This window comes from Selaginella moellendorffii, unplaced genomic scaffold, assembly GCF_000143415.4.
Source record: "Selaginella moellendorffii unplaced genomic scaffold, v1.0 SELMOscaffold_92, whole genome shotgun sequence".
In the NCBI taxonomy this organism is placed as follows: Eukaryota; Viridiplantae; Streptophyta; class Lycopodiopsida; order Selaginellales; family Selaginellaceae; genus Selaginella; species Selaginella moellendorffii.
The window spans coordinates 247790-265318 of NW_003314353.1; the positions used below are offsets into that span (position 1 = coordinate 247790).

The window sequence follows — 17529 nt, forward strand, 5'->3', positions numbered from 1 at the left end:
CCGGACTCTATCTCGAACTCGGTCCTAGAGTCGGTCTTGGACTCGATCTTTGACTTGGTCCCATCCGATGAACTCTTTGTCATTTTGGTCATGCTTTCGGGGTTCCCTTAGCCTACGACACCTCGGCGAGTTGGTTCCTTACAACTCCACCACCCATAGAAGAAGTTCGATGCCCACATAGCACCTCCTATCCTTCATTCCTTAGGGACTTTGTCCCTTGGGCATTATCCATTGCCCTCATGACACCAAATACCCCCTTCTGGTGTTCTAGAGTGTTTGGGTGTCCCAATGATGGCCTCTCTGACAATGAGCATTCCCTTTTGGACATTGACTTATTATGTCGTAACATTATAAGGGTATATTGAGCATCCTTATCCCAATAAGGAGTCTTAGGTAGTTGCCTTCTACCAGTTTATGAATTATTTTGCACCTTTTGCTTAGTTGCCTCATAGTTGTCAAGTCCTACAACTCATTGCTGGTGCCTCCACACCTCTATCATTATCTGGGTCACCACACTCTAACCGCATGCCTTCCAACTTAGGCTATGCTATTCCCATTTCCATTGGGATTCCTTTGGTAGGGGTTCTTATGAACCCACTAACTTGACCTCAAGGTAGTATGCCTTGGCACCTTCGGTGTCTCCACACCATCGACTCGACGAACCTACCTTTATGACACTTCTTACTTGTGTCCAGGTATTTTTTCCAAGACCAATATGGTTGTCTCTTATGCTAATTATCCATTAGCACTGCACCATAGAGTTCATGCACAACTTGTGTCAAAGTTGTTTTCTTCCGGGAAACTCTTTCCCACGACTTTCGCATGGCACCTTCTGCCATCAATGAGATACATACTGCTCTCATGCTTGGATCTCAAGATCTTCCCCATCCTTCGTGGGGCACCACACACCTTAGTCCAAATGCTTTCCTCAAGCCCTTAGGATTATTCCTTGACTTTATTGGAGTCATTCAACCTTTTGGAATTTGTTAATTTGACGACCTATAAGGTCCTACTTTTGAGGTGCTAGCTCACTGGAATACAACTCTTTGTATTCATGTCCTACTTACAAGGACCATCTTTTGCAAGTGTTACTCCGACACTTGATTTGTTCTCTAGGGGCAACTTTTCGCCCCTTAGGACCACTTGTCCAGGTGATGAGAATACCAACTCATCCTCTAAATACACCCCCAACTCCTTGGGTTGTTCTAGCATTTATTAGACGTAGCCCCGGCTACCATTTCAAGGACTTGTGTCCTCTTCCGTATTTGACCTCCCACAGTCATTAATTTCAGTCTCAAATTCATGAGCACCAACCTCGACTATATAAGGGTAATCTTGTGACTCCTTTATTGTTTTGGAGTCTACATCTTTCCCGTGATCCCAACTATAGTTGTTTACCACAACTACGTTAGCCCGTTTGCTGCGTCAAACGCTCATCTGGATCACATCCTCAGCTCTCTGAGGATACCTTATACTGTTCCCAAGATCCCAAAGTCGTTCCATTATTGGCCCTTTTCTATCCACCATATTGTGCCCAAGTTCACGCATGAACTTGAGTGGAGAGCCATGTCCTCTCGACATGCTACTCCTCAAGGATAGGCCCACTCCTAGGACCTTCCGATGCCAACATCAATGGTGATATACTTGAGCACCAATAAAAGTCGGACTAAGGAACAGCTCCGATACCAAGTTGTAAGGGACTAATTTTTTTCCATTCTACTTTAATCACTTAACCACACCTCCGACCACTTGGAGGAGTCTCATTCACAACCTCCATAAGTCCCACTCAGGACTTGGGGCTTGCTAGCCCCGAGAATGACATCCATGCCACTCAACCTTTGCACTTGGTCCAAGTGCTCCACGTGTCCGGTCCCCTGACCGACACCCCAAGGCACCACCAACATACCAGCTCGTTATGCTAGGCCATGCCCAATCACCTTGGTCACATCGGTGGTCCAACACCACTTGCATTGCAATCCCGTCTCTCCAAGACTAGGCTATCCGTCTATGAGTGGTCATCCCAAATCCACTCCTTAGCATCCTTAGGATGCCCACAGACATGAGGAATAGCCTTCCCCAATATCTCCTTTTTGGACCCCACCAAATCCCTTTTTGTCCTTGGCTGTGTTCGCCAACACTGCCACTGGATCAAGGCCCACAGGCCCGACCACTAAGTCCCATGGTCCTCTGGGACTTCCTCACCGCACGACTGTATCCTTAGTCACCACACCAGAGGACTACTCCTCTTCCTTTCCACAGTCTGGGCCTTTGGGACAACATTTCGGAACACCATGGCCTTACGCAAGCCTCATGGGTACTCTCCCTGCCTTCCGCCTTTGGGTGCTAAGCTCTATTTCGTTAAAGTGGGAATTGTCATTATCCCACTTGTAAAATAAGGTTTCCAAACCTTTATATAGTATATAAATATAACAAAATTCAACTGTATTGAGGCACATGCCATTATATTTTAAACAAGGAAATGTCTACTCAATCACTTCTCCTCCCCCTGCCACTGCTTCACCTCTCTCTTCTCTTTGTCATCGTCATCCAATTTCTTTCCATCCTTTTAATATTGGCTCAGTTGCTCCGAGTCTAGGTGGAGCCCAAGTCCCCATTCAATCTTTACTTTCCCCTTATTAATAAAACAACTTCGTAGACTTCCAATAACATGCTATAACACGCTGTAACACTTCTAGTATAATGCAAATCCTCTCAAAGAATTGTCTTTTAATATTAATACAATGGCATGGAACCCCATGCCATAATAAGTTACATTTTTAAATAAATACATGCCATCTCAGACTGTTATTTTTTGCCTCCAACGCCTATACAATAATCTTGGAATTTCATCACTCTCCACACTATTAGGATTTAAACCTAATAGTAATGCCATCTCTTCTCTAATACGTCCACGCTCATGTTCAGTGGTCGAAGAACCCATCCGGTTGAGCAAATTATGGAGATGCGGATAGTGCTTGGCTAGACAATATACATGCCATAAATGATGACTGGTGTCTGTCCGATCAAATGGCTTCTGATATACCGTTCCATCTGCCATTTGGTTGATTTCTGCAACTACCTCCTGGACTGGCCGGTTCTCTATCAAGCCGTTTTGCAAGGTCCCCCAAAACATACGGTTTCTTCTCCCTAGTTTCCATACTGCAAGAGATGGGGTGCACTGCATATGTGTGCGTGTTCGCTGCAGTTTTAATCGGCGAGTCATCGATGATGAGGATTTCACTTGACCTAGCAGTCCGGTTCATCACTACAGCCTCTGCCTTGACGAAGATGGGCTTGCTACCCCTCACATGGACCATAGTCAAGCAATCCTCCTGCGTTAGGAGAAAGTCAAATGGTAATATTACTCGCGTTTGATCGTGTATCATCTGTAGCAACGTTAATGCATTGTGGCGCATCATGGATGTCCAAACTCCCAATTGCAAATTGAACCCGGCCCTCTGTTTTAAGTGTCGCATGGTCATTATTAGATCCCGCAGTTTCTCCCGTGTGATTAATGTGAATCTGTCTCTTTTGACCAACTTGTGACCGCAGGCTTTGGAGGGTGCAGTGACATTCGAGGACGAGCCACGCTCATGGGAGAAAAAGGACATCGTTCAGATCAAAAACGATACAGTACCTTCGCCGTGACTCTGAAATGAAATGCGTCAGCATAAAAAATAGTACAAGTCAATTTTACCATCTACAATATTAGCGAATGGTGCTCCCAATGGTCGTTGAGAGGGTTTTGGTTGAGGAAATGTGAAGGGCGGAAATACTCTCCTCTGCAATGTGGGGTCAATCGCATCCGATGGCGTGTGGGCACATGCCATTTCAGATGTAGACTCTGGTACAACTGGCTCAACAGTGGCATGGGGTGGTTCCGATGGCGTGTGATCACACGCCATTTCAGCTGGTGCCTCCGTTGGCAAAGTGGACATGACCGAACAGGCAGCAGGGGCGGTGTAGGGAGGTTCCAACGGCGCGTAGTCAGACGATTGGGCACACGTTGAGTCCTTTGGAAATGAGGATACGACCGGCTCGGCGGCTGGGGCGGCCTCATGCGGGTCCAATGGCGCCTGGTCACCATCAGTTGGATACGTGGACAAGATTGACTCAGTGGTATGGGCAGCATTAAGTGGAGCGTGGTCAGCTTGCTTGGCGTTGATATGGATAGTAGCCTCCACCAGCTCTGATGACTCTTGCAGGCAAGTAGAGTCCACTGGCGGATCCATATGCATGTCCAAATATCTCCCTTCGATTGAGATGGTATCCTCCCTACTGGCTACTAAAAACAAACTCATTAGCACATTGAATCGACTATACTGTATTTACCATCAACTGCTATTGAGGAACTAGGACCGATATCACTTGGGCGCACTGCTGATTCTGAAGGATTAGACATACGTTTCGACCCTTGCTTGGCACTATCCTTCCTCGACACTAAAGGCTAGAGTTTGTATCTTAATTCAACTGAATAATCTTTACTTACCATTTGCTCTGCGACCTACATGGACAATGTTAGAAATGGTAAAAGGTTAGGAATGGATGTACTATTATTTACCTGATGGTTTGTCTTGTATGACCTTCCTCCGCTGCTCTTTGGCCACCTCAGGCTGGCCATCGTCGTCATCATCGTCGTCATCGTTATTGTGATTGTTATCATTGTGAGGACCATCCAAGTCCTCTTCGTCCTCCTCTTCTTCGTCCTCCTCTTCTTTGTCCTCCTCTTTGTCCTTCTGCTCTTCTTGCTCATTATCTTTCTTTGGCTCCTCATCCCCCTCCTGCATTTCTTCCATAGGCTGCTCAGGCTGGATGGCTTGTTCTTCCAGGACCATCTTAGGAAAATCATCTGGCCGAGTCTCCATCTCAAAATACAAGACATCCATAGCCTGTTTTAGTGCGTGACCTAGGACCGTATCCTCACCCAACTGTCTTAACATGGTTTCTGCACGTTCTTGCACCCTTCGAAGACGACGAGATGAGAAAAACGTGGCCCTAACTTGAAAAGCATCCCTCATCCATTGTACCTCTCCATTGAGATTGGGGAAGGGGAGTCCGCCATAGGAATCTGAGTCAGGAGGTGGTGACTGGCTGCTTTCACTCAGCCCTTGATCTGCAATGAATGGCATGAGCACACACGCCATAACCGCAAGGCATTACCTATCATCTTTTCGTTGCCCTTCTTCCTTTTCGAATCAAACGCCTCTGATCCCGACGACTGTCCAACATGCTTTCGTTTTTTATGACCACTGTCAGTTTGAGCTTGGCTGGTGCTTGCCTGTTTTGCCTTTGAAGAAGTGTCTCCTGCAAGGAATGGCATGAGACCACACGCCATTGCAAATATAATTTGTACCTCCTTTTTTCCTATTGCTTGTCTATTTGTCCTTCTTCGACACGCCACCAGTGTGTTTTTCAGTCCTCGTGTCTGAATATTCACAACGATCTATAATCAAAATGGCGTGAGGCCTCACGTGACCTTACCTTGTGCAGGTTGTGAGCTCGGCCCAACATGGGTATCTTCAATAGTAGCTGTTAACGCCGTTTCAACATCTAGGGGGGAGCTTGTGAGATAACATTTAAACTTAAAGTGCGTACTCACCAGGTTCGCAGAGAAGATACTGTTTTTCTTTGGCAACTGTAATTATATGCTCCATTGAAGTCACCTCTTCAATGGAGTTTGTCACCGCAACACACGGGACACCCTTGAGTAGTGCGGCTCGAAAGAATAGTCCGCCGCAGTTGTACTCAACAACGCATTTGCCCTTGGAGTCGGAAGCAGGTGACCCACCCGCTATTGCGTTGAAGACCCAGCTGAGCATTTCCCATGTTGCATCTGGAGCTTTCTCTGGATTCGAAAGCTCCATAGCCGTCTTCAGTTCCTCAGGCACGGGTAAATTGACCTCCCTCAGATCAATTCGATCGGCCTTGTCGAACGAAGCTGGGAAGTCACTCCAGTCCCACTCTGCTGCAGGACCAATAACAAGGGCGAGTGTGAAGATGCGGACATTCGTCAGTATCTTCTTCTTAGCCATTATCCCATGGATCTCCCGCATCTCCTTGCCTTTCAACCGAAACTTCACCTCGTTCAAGGCCTTCCAGAACTTGTGATAGGATTCGGAGTCGTAGATCACATAGTGGACTGAAGATTCCACCTCTGCAAGTCCCACCATTAAGTCAATGATGGAGCTGACTTCGTCTGCATGAGTGGGCAGGGCAGAGTCTACCACCTCATAGTTTGAGCCACTCGCTCTAGTATATATGCAGCAAGATTTTTGATGAGATCAATATCCTCCACACAGTTTCCACCCTACCTTGTGGCCGTACAAATGACTTGATCTTCCATACTGGGGAGAATAGACTGATGACCCCATGGATGTTCTCATGTTGGGTGTGGTGCCATCTGCAAGAAGGTGCAGCTCAATCTTTACATTGGTGCCATATGAGACTGGAAAGCAAACACTTCTATTACTTGTGTTCATGACATGTTAGGAGAAGGAAATATTATATAAGGGAGAAACATTAAAAATATAAGAAGGTGGCTCAAATCAAGAAATAAGAAAAAATTGGAAAAAGGCAGAAGGTAAAGATAAATAATCAAATGAGTGATTGAAAAATTAATCTCCAAAGCTATCTCTATAATAATCAAACTTTTCATCACAATCCAAAATCCATTCAAGCTTGTAAACATTATCCTTTTATAAACTTGATTCTCGAACATAGATTACATCTTTCCAATTGTCGCGAATGTAACTTCGGGTATCGAAAGTTACCTGTCAGCCAGTCCTTACAAACACTTTTTCCTTACTGCCACGATAGTAGAAGGTTAGTATTGCTAATTTCCTTTATCAGCCCCTTTTGTTCAAATGTTAATTTACTGAGCTTAGCATCTGTATTTAGCCAGATGGATATAAGGTAAGAACTCCTATGTGTTTCTAGCTGAGCATATTTGGCCTGGCTTTAGTTCTCTTTTGCTTTGTTTTGCATTGGCTTGACAAGAACCCTTACGTATTGAGATTAGTCCCTCAATAATGCTAGATGATAACTTACTGTATCTGCCAAACACCCTCGTTATCATACCTTTTGTGTTAGTCTCATTCCGGTCCCAAATATTATTTATGGAAAGTGTCCAGATTTGCTTATTTAGCATATCTACAGAATGTAGAGATAGAGATTGTCCTGAACACAACAGTGTTTATTCCATGTCTAAATTCACAATCTAAAGACATTCCATATCCCTAACTTTTGATACTAAGGGAGGCTTGGAGTGAAAGCCCAAAACATATGTTCCTCAAAGGGGGCTGTGGGGGGTTCCAAATGTAGATAGTGGGTAGGTCAGGCATGGCCAATTAACCTGAAGCATAGTCTAGCTCTTGCGTGCTTATCCTTGTTCTGCGTCCGATTTGGGTCTAAGCCCAAATTCCACACCATGCTAACTAATGGAATACCTATGTCCTCGTGTTAAGCCATTGGTATGCTGAAATAGCGCCAAACTCCGTTTGGCTCCATTTTGCGTGTTGGTCCTAGCATTAGGATGCTGAATACTTTAGGATTGTTCTAAATCACTTTGTGCTCCTATCCCTTTGCTCCTTGGGTTGCATGCTCAAGAGTTCCTCTGTGATTCGGTTTCGTCACTCCTTGGCTCCATGCTTGGGAGTTTGGCACCGTTCCTATGTTTAGTGGCCCAAGGCCTTGAACCTCAAGTTCCACACCATTGCCCTTTGGACACATGGCATGTAACACGTGGCATATAACACATGGCATATGGAGGGTTTAGGTTCCGCTTCGTGGTGTTATTTTATGGTAAATCACCATAGGATAAAGAGTAAAAACCACGTGTGCTACACCAATCAATGTCATGATCACACTTCACATTATCTCACAAAAGCTGGAGATGGTAATTGACCAAGAATGGGGACAACACCAATATAATTATGCCCTAAAACACCAAAAGTTTAAAGTAGCATTAGCAGCGTCAGCTGATATACTTTTTGATTAATGATAAGGTGATATAGTAGAAAAAGAGGAATGCAAGAAACAAAAACTGAATAAGCACAATGATAGTTAGAATTCTAAATCTTGCAAAAAGCTAATATAGATCTAAATCCACAAAAGAAAGAAATGAATAAAACTAAAAGCACAATCCCAAACACTAAACATTGCTAAAAACATTACCCTCTAAGGACAAATTACAATGCCCCTCACTGTGAGTGTTTGGGATATGGAAATACAATACAAGAATGGATGTAAAATTTAGTCCTAAAAAGATGGTTAACTATAATTAGCATATTAGTTATATATATATAGACACACACACACAAACTTTATATAGTGTGTAGGTAAAAAAATAGTTTAGCCACACTTTTACTAATTTTAAAGTGTCTTCAAAGAGATTAAAAAAGTTTAATAATTTGAACTTTAATATTTATGATATAATTTATTTTAATTAATACATCACTGATATATAAAATTACTAACTTCATGGGTAATGTAAATATAAAACTTTATTGAGATTAATGAAATTAAATGAAGAAAATTATCAGTAACACCTTTAACAATATAATTATTTTTGCTATTTATAAATATCTATAATTTTTTATTAGAAGTACTCAATAAAAAATTAATTACTTTAGATATTGAATTATACCCTTTGTAAATAATATAATAGTCTTGAAATGTTTATGAAACTTTATTTGATTTATCATAATATAAATATTAAACTTAAATATTTATTAAAAAGTGTTCAAAATAAATTTGAAAAAGAGTGTAAATAATTCTAGAAATTGGTACATAGTTACCTTCAACATAACAATAAAAATTTTCAAAATAAAAAATTAGTATAATTAAATTCTTCTTAGACATGTAGATGTTATTAAAATTTATTTATAGTGATAAATATATCATCTAAAAAATATGGTAAATAGTTCTATATATAAGTTATTGATAATGTTTAAAATTTATTTATATTAATATTAAAATATAAATTAATTTATATCGAATTTAAAGATTATCTCACCCTCTAAACAACTAAAGAGAATTATTAAAAAATTAAAATTAAAATTTAAAAGGAAAAAGCCCCATGAATAATGTACCCCCTTTTCCAATCAATTAAAGGGTATTGGGATATTTTGGATTATATTTGAATAATATTGAGTTGGGTGACTTTCTAGAAAATTAAAATTTAATAATTTACATTTAGTATCAAAAGGATTTTAGGGTCAATTTTGTTAGTTGGCTAAAATAATCACACCACATCAGTTGGTAAGTCTAATTTACTATAGCTTTCAGCTTTTGTTCATCAAAGCTTTTATAAAAAGAATGACTTGATAAAAATAAAAATACACCCCCTTTTCTAATCACCTAAAGGGTTTTGAAATATTTGATGTTAAGCATTTTTTGGTTTAAGTAATAGTAAACCCTTCAAAATAATGGTTACTTTTTTTTAAAAAAAACTTAATTAATCTAATTAAGTATAAGTTTTATTTAGTTAATCATCATTAAGATCAGAGACACAAGGACAAACATAAAAAGGAAATAAGAAACAAAATAAATATATAAAACAGATAAATTTAGGAAGATATTTCTTTAGTTTATTTGGATTAGAACTAAGAGGGCAATAAAGGTAAAAGAAGGTACTCAATATGTGTTGAAATGCAATACCAATACAATACAAGGGATTATTTATGAGCGTGTGAAGCTGAGACAAAAATATTTTATAAAGATAATTGAGTGTTTTGAATCTAAATTTTTCCAAGATGCTTTTAGTAAGTTAGTATACTTTTTAACAATAATGCATATCTGAAAGATTTACAGAAAATTGTTAATATAGCTTAAACTTAGAGTTCTCAATCACTTTGGTATTAGTTTTATGATTTAATAAGTTTAAGGAAGAAACCTTAAAATTTATAATCAGGATGCAAAGTAATTTTGAACGTAAGAATTTGAGTACACTTTAGAAAATTTGCAAGTCTAATAGGTGATGAGTTTTTCATTTTTTTATTTTAAATTTAATGTTTAGACATATCCACTAATGGAGGATGTGAACTATTAATTGATCTTCAATACTTGGCAAAAGAGTAAAATTGACATATGTTGGCACTTTGATAAATAACTTGATATTGGTATTTTGATAGTTAAATTAATTTTATACCTTGTAAACTAAGGAGCATGTCAAATAAATATTTTATTTGAGCTTAGTGATAAAATTAAAGTTTAGTTTTATAAGATTAAGGTAAGATATGATTTAATTATTTATATTTCTTTGAGATGTTCTTGAAAGTTTGGATCTAAGTTTGTTTGAGTTTCATGGATTTAAGATTTACTTTGCTTGTATTTCTTTAGCTAAAATTTGTGCTTTCTTATATCTTGTAACTCTTATATGTTCTTGAAAATTTGAAGTATTTAATATATAGCAATTTTCAGACTCCTAAGTTCAAAGTAATATCAAGCTATGGCTTGTAAATTACCTTTAGTGTCGACAAGAAATTAATGATCATTATCCACTACGATAGCAAGGAGATAACATTTGTCATTGAGAAAATTTCTTTCATCGAAATATGGTATTCATGTAGTGAACTTATTCACTTATACTTAAGATGGCAAGAGATTAAGATTACCTTATACTTATGTAATTGTTGCAGTACAAAGGAAAACACAATTTTATATTACTCACTTAATTCATATTTTAGAATATATATAATGTATGCATTCACAATGAACAATTGAAAATAAATAGTTGTGAATCCTTGATTCGTATGTAGCTAATGTACTTAAAGTAGATCACAATATAAACTTATGAATGATACCATGAAGAAAATGTAAAATCAAGTTAGGTATAAAGTACTAAAGTAGCATTATGAAATGAAACATCTTATCTCTATGGTGGAGAAACCCTCCTCAATTGGCATTTATTATGAAAAAAAAGAAATGCATTCATACTAAAGATTTTGAGAAAGAAAAAAACTACATTTGTTATAGGTTTTGTGATCATATGACGTTTTTCAGATTTTTTATGGATTTTTTATGAATTTTTAGTTATAAATGTAATATTAAACTTAGAAGAGCTTTTATACTAAATTTAAATATTTGTTTTTGCAATTTTAAAGCTTCCAGGGTCATATTAGTAAATATGCCAAATTTGAGGTTAACAAGTTTTATTACTAAATAATTAAAAAATTTGAAAGAAATAATTCTCAGTTTAATTTCAGTAGCAAAATTTAAAATTTAGAATTATAGAATCTATTAGATTATAGATGTGTAGTAGAAATAGCATCTTAATTCAAAAGGTAAAACCATTAAATATTTATATTATATTTGCAACTAATTTTGTTAGAAAAACAAAAAATTAAAATTTATGAGATAAAGTTTAAACTTTTCTAGAATTTTGGGTTATGACATTGTTAGTATACCTCTTATCCCACAGAAAGAAAAATTATCCTGATTGCAGCCATTCACATTATCTTTTGCCAAGATTTCACTTCTATTCAAGGAACTTGATCCATTCATCAAGAACTTTGGGAGATCCATACCATGGCCTCTCTTCATCATTCGCACCAACAGGTGAGTGGTAGACACCATCAAATGTTATGTTTGTCGCTCCTCTCAAATGTGCTGACATTGCAGGAACAACACCATCGCCCCACACATCACCTCTCCCACAAACCTGGTCAAAACAACCATAGCTATTATCTCTCCAAAACTCATTCCATTTAGTTACCTGCTTGTATCCTTGGCCAATAAGTCTATCTTCATACGAAGGAGTTAGTTCTTCCACATCGTCAATTTCTTCCTCGTCGCTTTCTACTATTGTTTCAACCAGCGTGCCTGTTGTCACACTTCCAACGCCTGCTGCTACCACAGCATCCGGGGATTTAGATCGAGTAGCACCCTTTATATATCTGTAAGCAACGAACAAAAAAACGATCATAAACGATAGAATTGAAACCGGTACATGCCTGCTAGCAATGCAAACGTATTTTACTTGAGGAGCATGAAAGGCCCCGGGGCACTTCTCTTCGACGTAGTCTAGCAGGCCCCGTGTTTGATCGAAAACACCGGGGACTCCTTTTGGAGGTGGCCTGGAGAGAGTTAGAAAACGAAGCTACAACTTCGATTCGAATCGACCAATCAGTGAAACTTACAAGTGAGGAGTTCCAAGTGTGAGCAAAAGAGAAATATCGTCGGTTCCAAACTCCAGCATGAAAACCCGGGCAAGCCATCCTCCCGCTGAATGAGCAATCAGCGAGACTTTGTCATGACCTGAGAGCAAAGCACTGGAAAAAAAGCTGAGAAAAAAGAAAGCTTGCGAAAGTCGAGATGAGATCGAAAGAAGCTTCTACCGTGCTTGGCCTTGACAGCGTCAATAGAAACTTTTATTCTTTCCAAGTACCTGCAAAAAGTTCGATCTTCTAAAGAGTTCACGAGATGATTCAAGACTGTACCAGTCAAGAACAGGCCTGGGCTTGAGCGTTCCTCTCCAGTAATTCCCGTCGAGCAAACCAGCAGCATTTCGTAGCCAATCCAGCCTCGAAACTTTCAAAACCTTGACCGGAAATCCTTTGCTGCGGAGAGCTGACGAGAGTGGAGCATAGTCTCCAGTGTTATTGCCTAGTCCCTAGCTTGAAAAATAATGAGAAACCAAAAGAAACCTTTTCGACTAGATTGCGAAGTTCAAGGAAAAAAAAAAGATCTAGACAAGAAATCCATGTAAACTTTCGACTAGATTAGAACGTTCTAGACTAAAAAGAAGAGAAAAACCTAGCCAAGCAATCGAGCTATTGTAAAACTCTTGAAGGAGTGACTGACTTACGGGTAGTATGACAGTGCTTTGTCGCTGGGTCAAGTGGCCATTGTTTGATGGCGAGGCGAGGCACCCAACAATGTGGCTGGATTGGGTGCATACCATGGGTGCCATCACTATATCACTTCCACCACGCAGGAGCTCCAATTTCACAATCCCTCCCCTTGCCCTGGGATGAAATCAAACAAAAAACATTGTCAAATAAGTCAAAACAATGTCAAAGTTCGTCAAATTAAGTCAAGGGCTAAAAGATCAAAGTCTAATGGGAAGGAAATAATATTAATTAACCCAAAAACTCTAATTTATCTATACTATTAAAATTTTATTACACTAATATTACATTACAACCGTCGTACATTTAAGTCCATAATAGTTAAATTCGTTTACTCTAAAAGGTAAAATACAAAATTAAAAAGCCAATGTAAACCGGGTCAAAATAAATCAAAGTCAATGGTCATTTACAAGACCAACTTTTAAACTTCTTTCAAAGAAAGAAGAGAGGACTATGGCAACGCTAATGTCACAGGAAGAGGCGGAGAGCTTCGCAGTGGAGTGGTGCGCATCACTCAACTCGCGCAGCCTGGCCTCCATCCTCGCGCACTACGAGCGAGGCGCCACTCTGGTGTCACCCCTGGTATGTGATCTCCTCGCGCGGAGCTCGGGAGCGCTCCAGGGCCTCGTGGAGCTCTCACATTTCTTCCACAAGCTCATGGTCCGCTTCCCAGATCTCCACCTCCAGATCCTCCACGTCTTTGGAGGCGTGTCCAGCTTAGTGGTCGTCTACCAGGGAGTTCCAGGAGTGTTTCTAGTTTCCGAGATGCTGGAGATCGATCCAAAGTCACGTAAGATCTCTAGAGCTGTGGTGCACTTGAAGAAATCCTGCCACAACGCTGCTTGAGCCAAAAAAAGCGAGAGAAAAAAGAAGAAAAACACTGTCAAAAAGCAGATGTAATGAAGCAAACCTGTCTTATTCCCCTGGCACGAATTCCTTTACAGCTATGGCTGGCTAACGAGCAAAACGATTACTTACAGTAAAGAACTTACACTCGGAGTCGTTGCTGTGCAAAATATGCATAGAAGATTTGGGCTGTGATCTCTGCCGGATTGACTGGATGGTTGGTTCATTTGTCCGGCTTAAGATGGGCCAGGACTTCCTTCAAATCCGTCGGAGGCTTGGACTTGCCATTGATGATCTCGAATGTGACGTTCGACTGTGGACAGAGTCCTTGCAAGCAAGCCTGAGCAATCAGTGCAACGTCCTTTCGAGCAATGGTCCCCAGCCCTTTGTCACCTGCAGACAAAGCCAAAACCAGCACCGTAAAAAAAATTAGCTTCGCAACAAGAACTGTCAAAGGAAAAGAGCCCAAAAGCTAGAAAACGATGAGAGAGAATTTCAAGCAATATGATAGTGTTCCTAGCGTCTCAACTCACCTTGTTCGGCGATGACCTTGTATTGACCGCCTTCTTTGTTGAGTAATCCCCCGGGCCTGATGATAAAATACCCGAGCTCCTCGTGCTGGGAGTAGGCTTCCTTGACAGCTGCCTCGCCCTACAGCACAACAAGAGTCAGAGAGTTGGATGCTACCTACACGTGTTCGTGCAACAGCGATGCTGAAACGTCAAACGGAAAGCGAAATGAAAGCTGACCTTAAGCTTCCACACCAAAACTCGACCTTTAACCGCATTGAGAATGAGAGAAATGGGTGAGTAAGGCCTTGTCACTCCCATTGACGAGACGAGTACGAACTTTGGAACCTGGAAAGTATGTGAAAGAAAAAGAAGAGTTAAAAAATCTCGAGCTAGATCGCTAGCGGTTTAATGTTCTTACCTTTGCAGAAGCAGCGGCCTCAGCAAGGTGTTTAACTCCCAGATAGTCGACGAACTTTGGTGTGTCCTCCATGACAGAGCCAGGGAGCTTCCATCCAGCTCGAGCACCAATCGTGCACACAACCCCGTCCATTCCTTCGCAAGCAGGCGCCAGCGTCTCGGGTTTCGTTACATCACCAAGGACGAATTTCACCTTGTCGCCTGCCAGAAGAAGAAAAAGAAGAAGACTTGAGCCTGTCACTACCAAGTCTCCAGAGCTCCTAGAGAGTGGACAAAATTCACTGACTTGTGGAATCCAAGGCCTTGGTTGCTCGCTCCAAATTCCTCACGAGCGCAAACACTTCAAACTCCTCAGACGCGGCGAGCAATTTCGCGACCTGGAAAGAACCAAGAACACATCAAAACACTCCAAATTATGGAACGCAAACCCTGAGAGCACCGGCAGAAAACAGTCAAAGATCGATCAAACACCCCGAAAACCCCTGTGCGCTACCTCCATCTCGAGCATCGGCAAAGAGTGCCGCTAAATCACGACTCAATCTCGAAAGAATGCAGGCAAAGAACGATCCAACACCTCAAAATCCCTGCGCGCTCGTGAATGCAGCGCCATACCTCGAGGCCGCAGCCGCTGCTACTCCCGACGACTAGCACCTTCATCCCTCCGCCGCGACGCAAATAAAAACCCTACCTAGTGCTGTTCTTCCAAGAGCACACATGTAAAGGCGGTGTGGTTTGATTTTTACTTTGGAAGTTTCTAGCTAGTAATATTTCTCCCTCGCATATACCTTTCGATCGATCGATCCTTCACAGGGGCTAGAAAGAAGGCACGATTCCATCCGCCATAGCCGAGAGCACGAAATGCTCCACATCCGATCGCTTCACGAAGCGGCCTTTGATCCTCGGCCGGATCTCCGCGTAGGCCTTCCGGGACGCGTAGCGCACCGTCTTCTCGAATTTGCGATTCTTGCGCTTCTCCTTGTAGCGCAGCACTCGCTCCTCCCTGGCGATCCCGGGATTTTGCTGCTGGATGCCCTGCTCGCCGCGAGAAATCTGGCACAGGAACTCGATCATGTTTCCTGGATAGGGTTTGGAGATGTCGCTCATGCTGGAGCTGGATTCCGGGACCGCCGCCACTGAGGAAGATCTCTGCGATGAATTGGCAGCACAGATCATCAGAAGAAAGCACGAGAAATCTCTTTCCGCAAGATGGAATTCTCAGCGATTCCTGTGTGGGAAATGCATCGCTGAGCAAAAGCCCTCTCTTGATTTCACGGTATCGAGCGAGATTTTTGCGAAGAACACGCGAGAACTTTCTTGCAAGAACACGAAGAACACGCGAGAGGAGGGAGAGAGAATGGCGCTTACTGTTTGGCTGAGCGAGATCGTTGTGCCAGTCCCTCCCAAGCTATAGGAGCTCCCCTCGGGCTGTTCTTGCAAGAATCCCGGAAGATTTGGCGCTGCTCCCACCTCGAGGAAGGAATCGAGCGAATCGATCACGCCGAAATTCGCGAGAGGCTGCTGCTGTTGTTGTGGATTCTGCCAGCAATCCGGCGCGGCGAGGAGGAGAGGATTGTCGTTTGGAACGACCGACGAAGCGTTGATGTGCGCGACCTTGATCATGCTCGGGCACTCGAAGAACGGCGTGACCGCGACCCTCTCGTGGCGATTGGCGAGCGGATTGGCCGAGTGGATGTCGGTGTCGCACGACGCGCACAGCGCCGCGGCATCGGCCTTGCAGATCACCGCCGCCGGGGCGTGCTCGCACACCTCGCAGATCCAAACCCTCTCGTGCCGCGACGCGAGCTTGTTGGCGCCGTGGACCTTGAGATCGCAGCCCAGGCAGATGTAAGCCATGTCCGCCGTGCAGTAGATCGCCGCGTTGGAGGCTCGACATCCATCGCAGAGCTTCGTCATCGATCGAGCAAGCACCAATCCGAAGAAATCTCTAGAAAATTTTCACTCCCGATGGAACTAGAATCGTCTAGGATCTTTTCCAATCCCTCCAGTGGCTGTCCTCTGGGCGGGAATTGCTGGATTGCCCCCCCAGATCGCTGCTCTACTATCTCATTGCAGCGTGCGCTAGCGATTTAATGCGAGATTTCATGTGGGTAGGGAACAGGGAGTGAAAATCTGTGCGCGATCCGTCAGTACAGGCTGGATTACATTGGAAAATGGGGAAGAACAATCGATGAGAGGGGGGTGTTTGCTTAGAACCCTAAAACCATGGACCAGCTGTGCGGATGATAATCGCAGGGAGCCCAGCGCCGTCGATCCGGGCAGCCAATCACATGATAGTTCTAGATCCTTTGCGTCTTCACGTGGCATTTTCACTTTTCCCGCCGGAGAAAAGAAGGGGTAAAAAATCTCCAAAAAAAAAAAATTGCGACAACGACCCCACTTGCCACTCTGGCCTTCTGCCATTGGTCCAGCGCACAGAAAAAATCTTTTCCCGGGCGCTCAGAGCTCCCGTATCTGGCGAGAAGATTTTCCGGAATAGTTTTTCCGGGAGGATGAGGGATTCCCGGGCGGAAGGTTTTGATGATCTGGACCGTTGGATGTGTTGTCAGTGTAAGGCCTCAGTGCTTTTCAATCGTGGCTCCCAACGACAAGCAGCTGTAAGAATGGATTCAAGAATCATGGCAACAAAAAGAGAGCACTATCTTTAATCAAAGTGGGGCTCAAAAAGGTTTAAAGGTTAAAAAAGGTCTAAAATGTTGAGCACTAGGGGAAACATTGGATGGAATTTTTTGTTGTTTATGCAAGTCAAGTTCTACTATAACTTCTAGACAGGAAAAATAGACTTTTCAGGTCAATGGTTTCTCAATGTGGGGTACAGTATTTTAACTTTAAACAATAACTTTAAAGATTTTTAATATATATTTTTTCTATAATGCAATCTCAGTTAT

General features: G+C 42.0%; 3 protein-coding genes across 3 annotated transcripts; all 3 read right to left on the bottom strand.

The window, feature by feature from the left end:
• Positions 1–11428: 11428 nt before the first annotated feature.
• On the bottom strand, positions 11429–12943 carry LOC9662278. The gene is made up of 7 exons (XM_024662731.1): positions 12806–12943; positions 12438–12610; positions 12336–12385; positions 12138–12255; positions 11952–12074; positions 11714–11894; positions 11429–11659 (listed from the first exon to the last, which is right to left on the bottom strand). The coding sequence occupies exons 1-7, from the start codon at positions 12908–12910 to the stop codon at positions 11477–11479; spliced, it is 933 nt and encodes a 310-aa protein (XP_024518499.1). The 5' UTR covers positions 12911–12943; the 3' UTR covers positions 11429–11476.
• Positions 12944–13743: 800 nt separating this feature from the next.
• On the bottom strand, positions 13744–15412 carry LOC9662279 (uncharacterized protein At5g02240). Its single transcript, XM_024662716.1, has 6 exons — positions 15236–15412; positions 14910–15000; positions 14625–14824; positions 14444–14551; positions 14228–14345; positions 13744–14087 (listed from the first exon to the last, which is right to left on the bottom strand). Exons 1-6 carry the CDS (start codon positions 15278–15280, stop codon positions 13918–13920), a joined length of 732 nt encoding a protein of 243 aa, XP_024518484.1. The 5' UTR covers positions 15281–15412; the 3' UTR covers positions 13744–13917.
• On the bottom strand, positions 15339–17001 carry LOC9662280 (zinc finger protein CONSTANS-LIKE 3). Its single transcript, XM_002988928.2, has 2 exons — positions 15989–17001; positions 15339–15769 (listed from the first exon to the last, which is right to left on the bottom strand). Exons 1-2 carry the CDS (start codon positions 16535–16537, stop codon positions 15437–15439), a joined length of 882 nt encoding a protein of 293 aa, XP_002988974.2. The 5' UTR covers positions 16538–17001; the 3' UTR covers positions 15339–15436.
• Between the last annotated feature and the right edge of the window lie 528 nt (positions 17002–17529).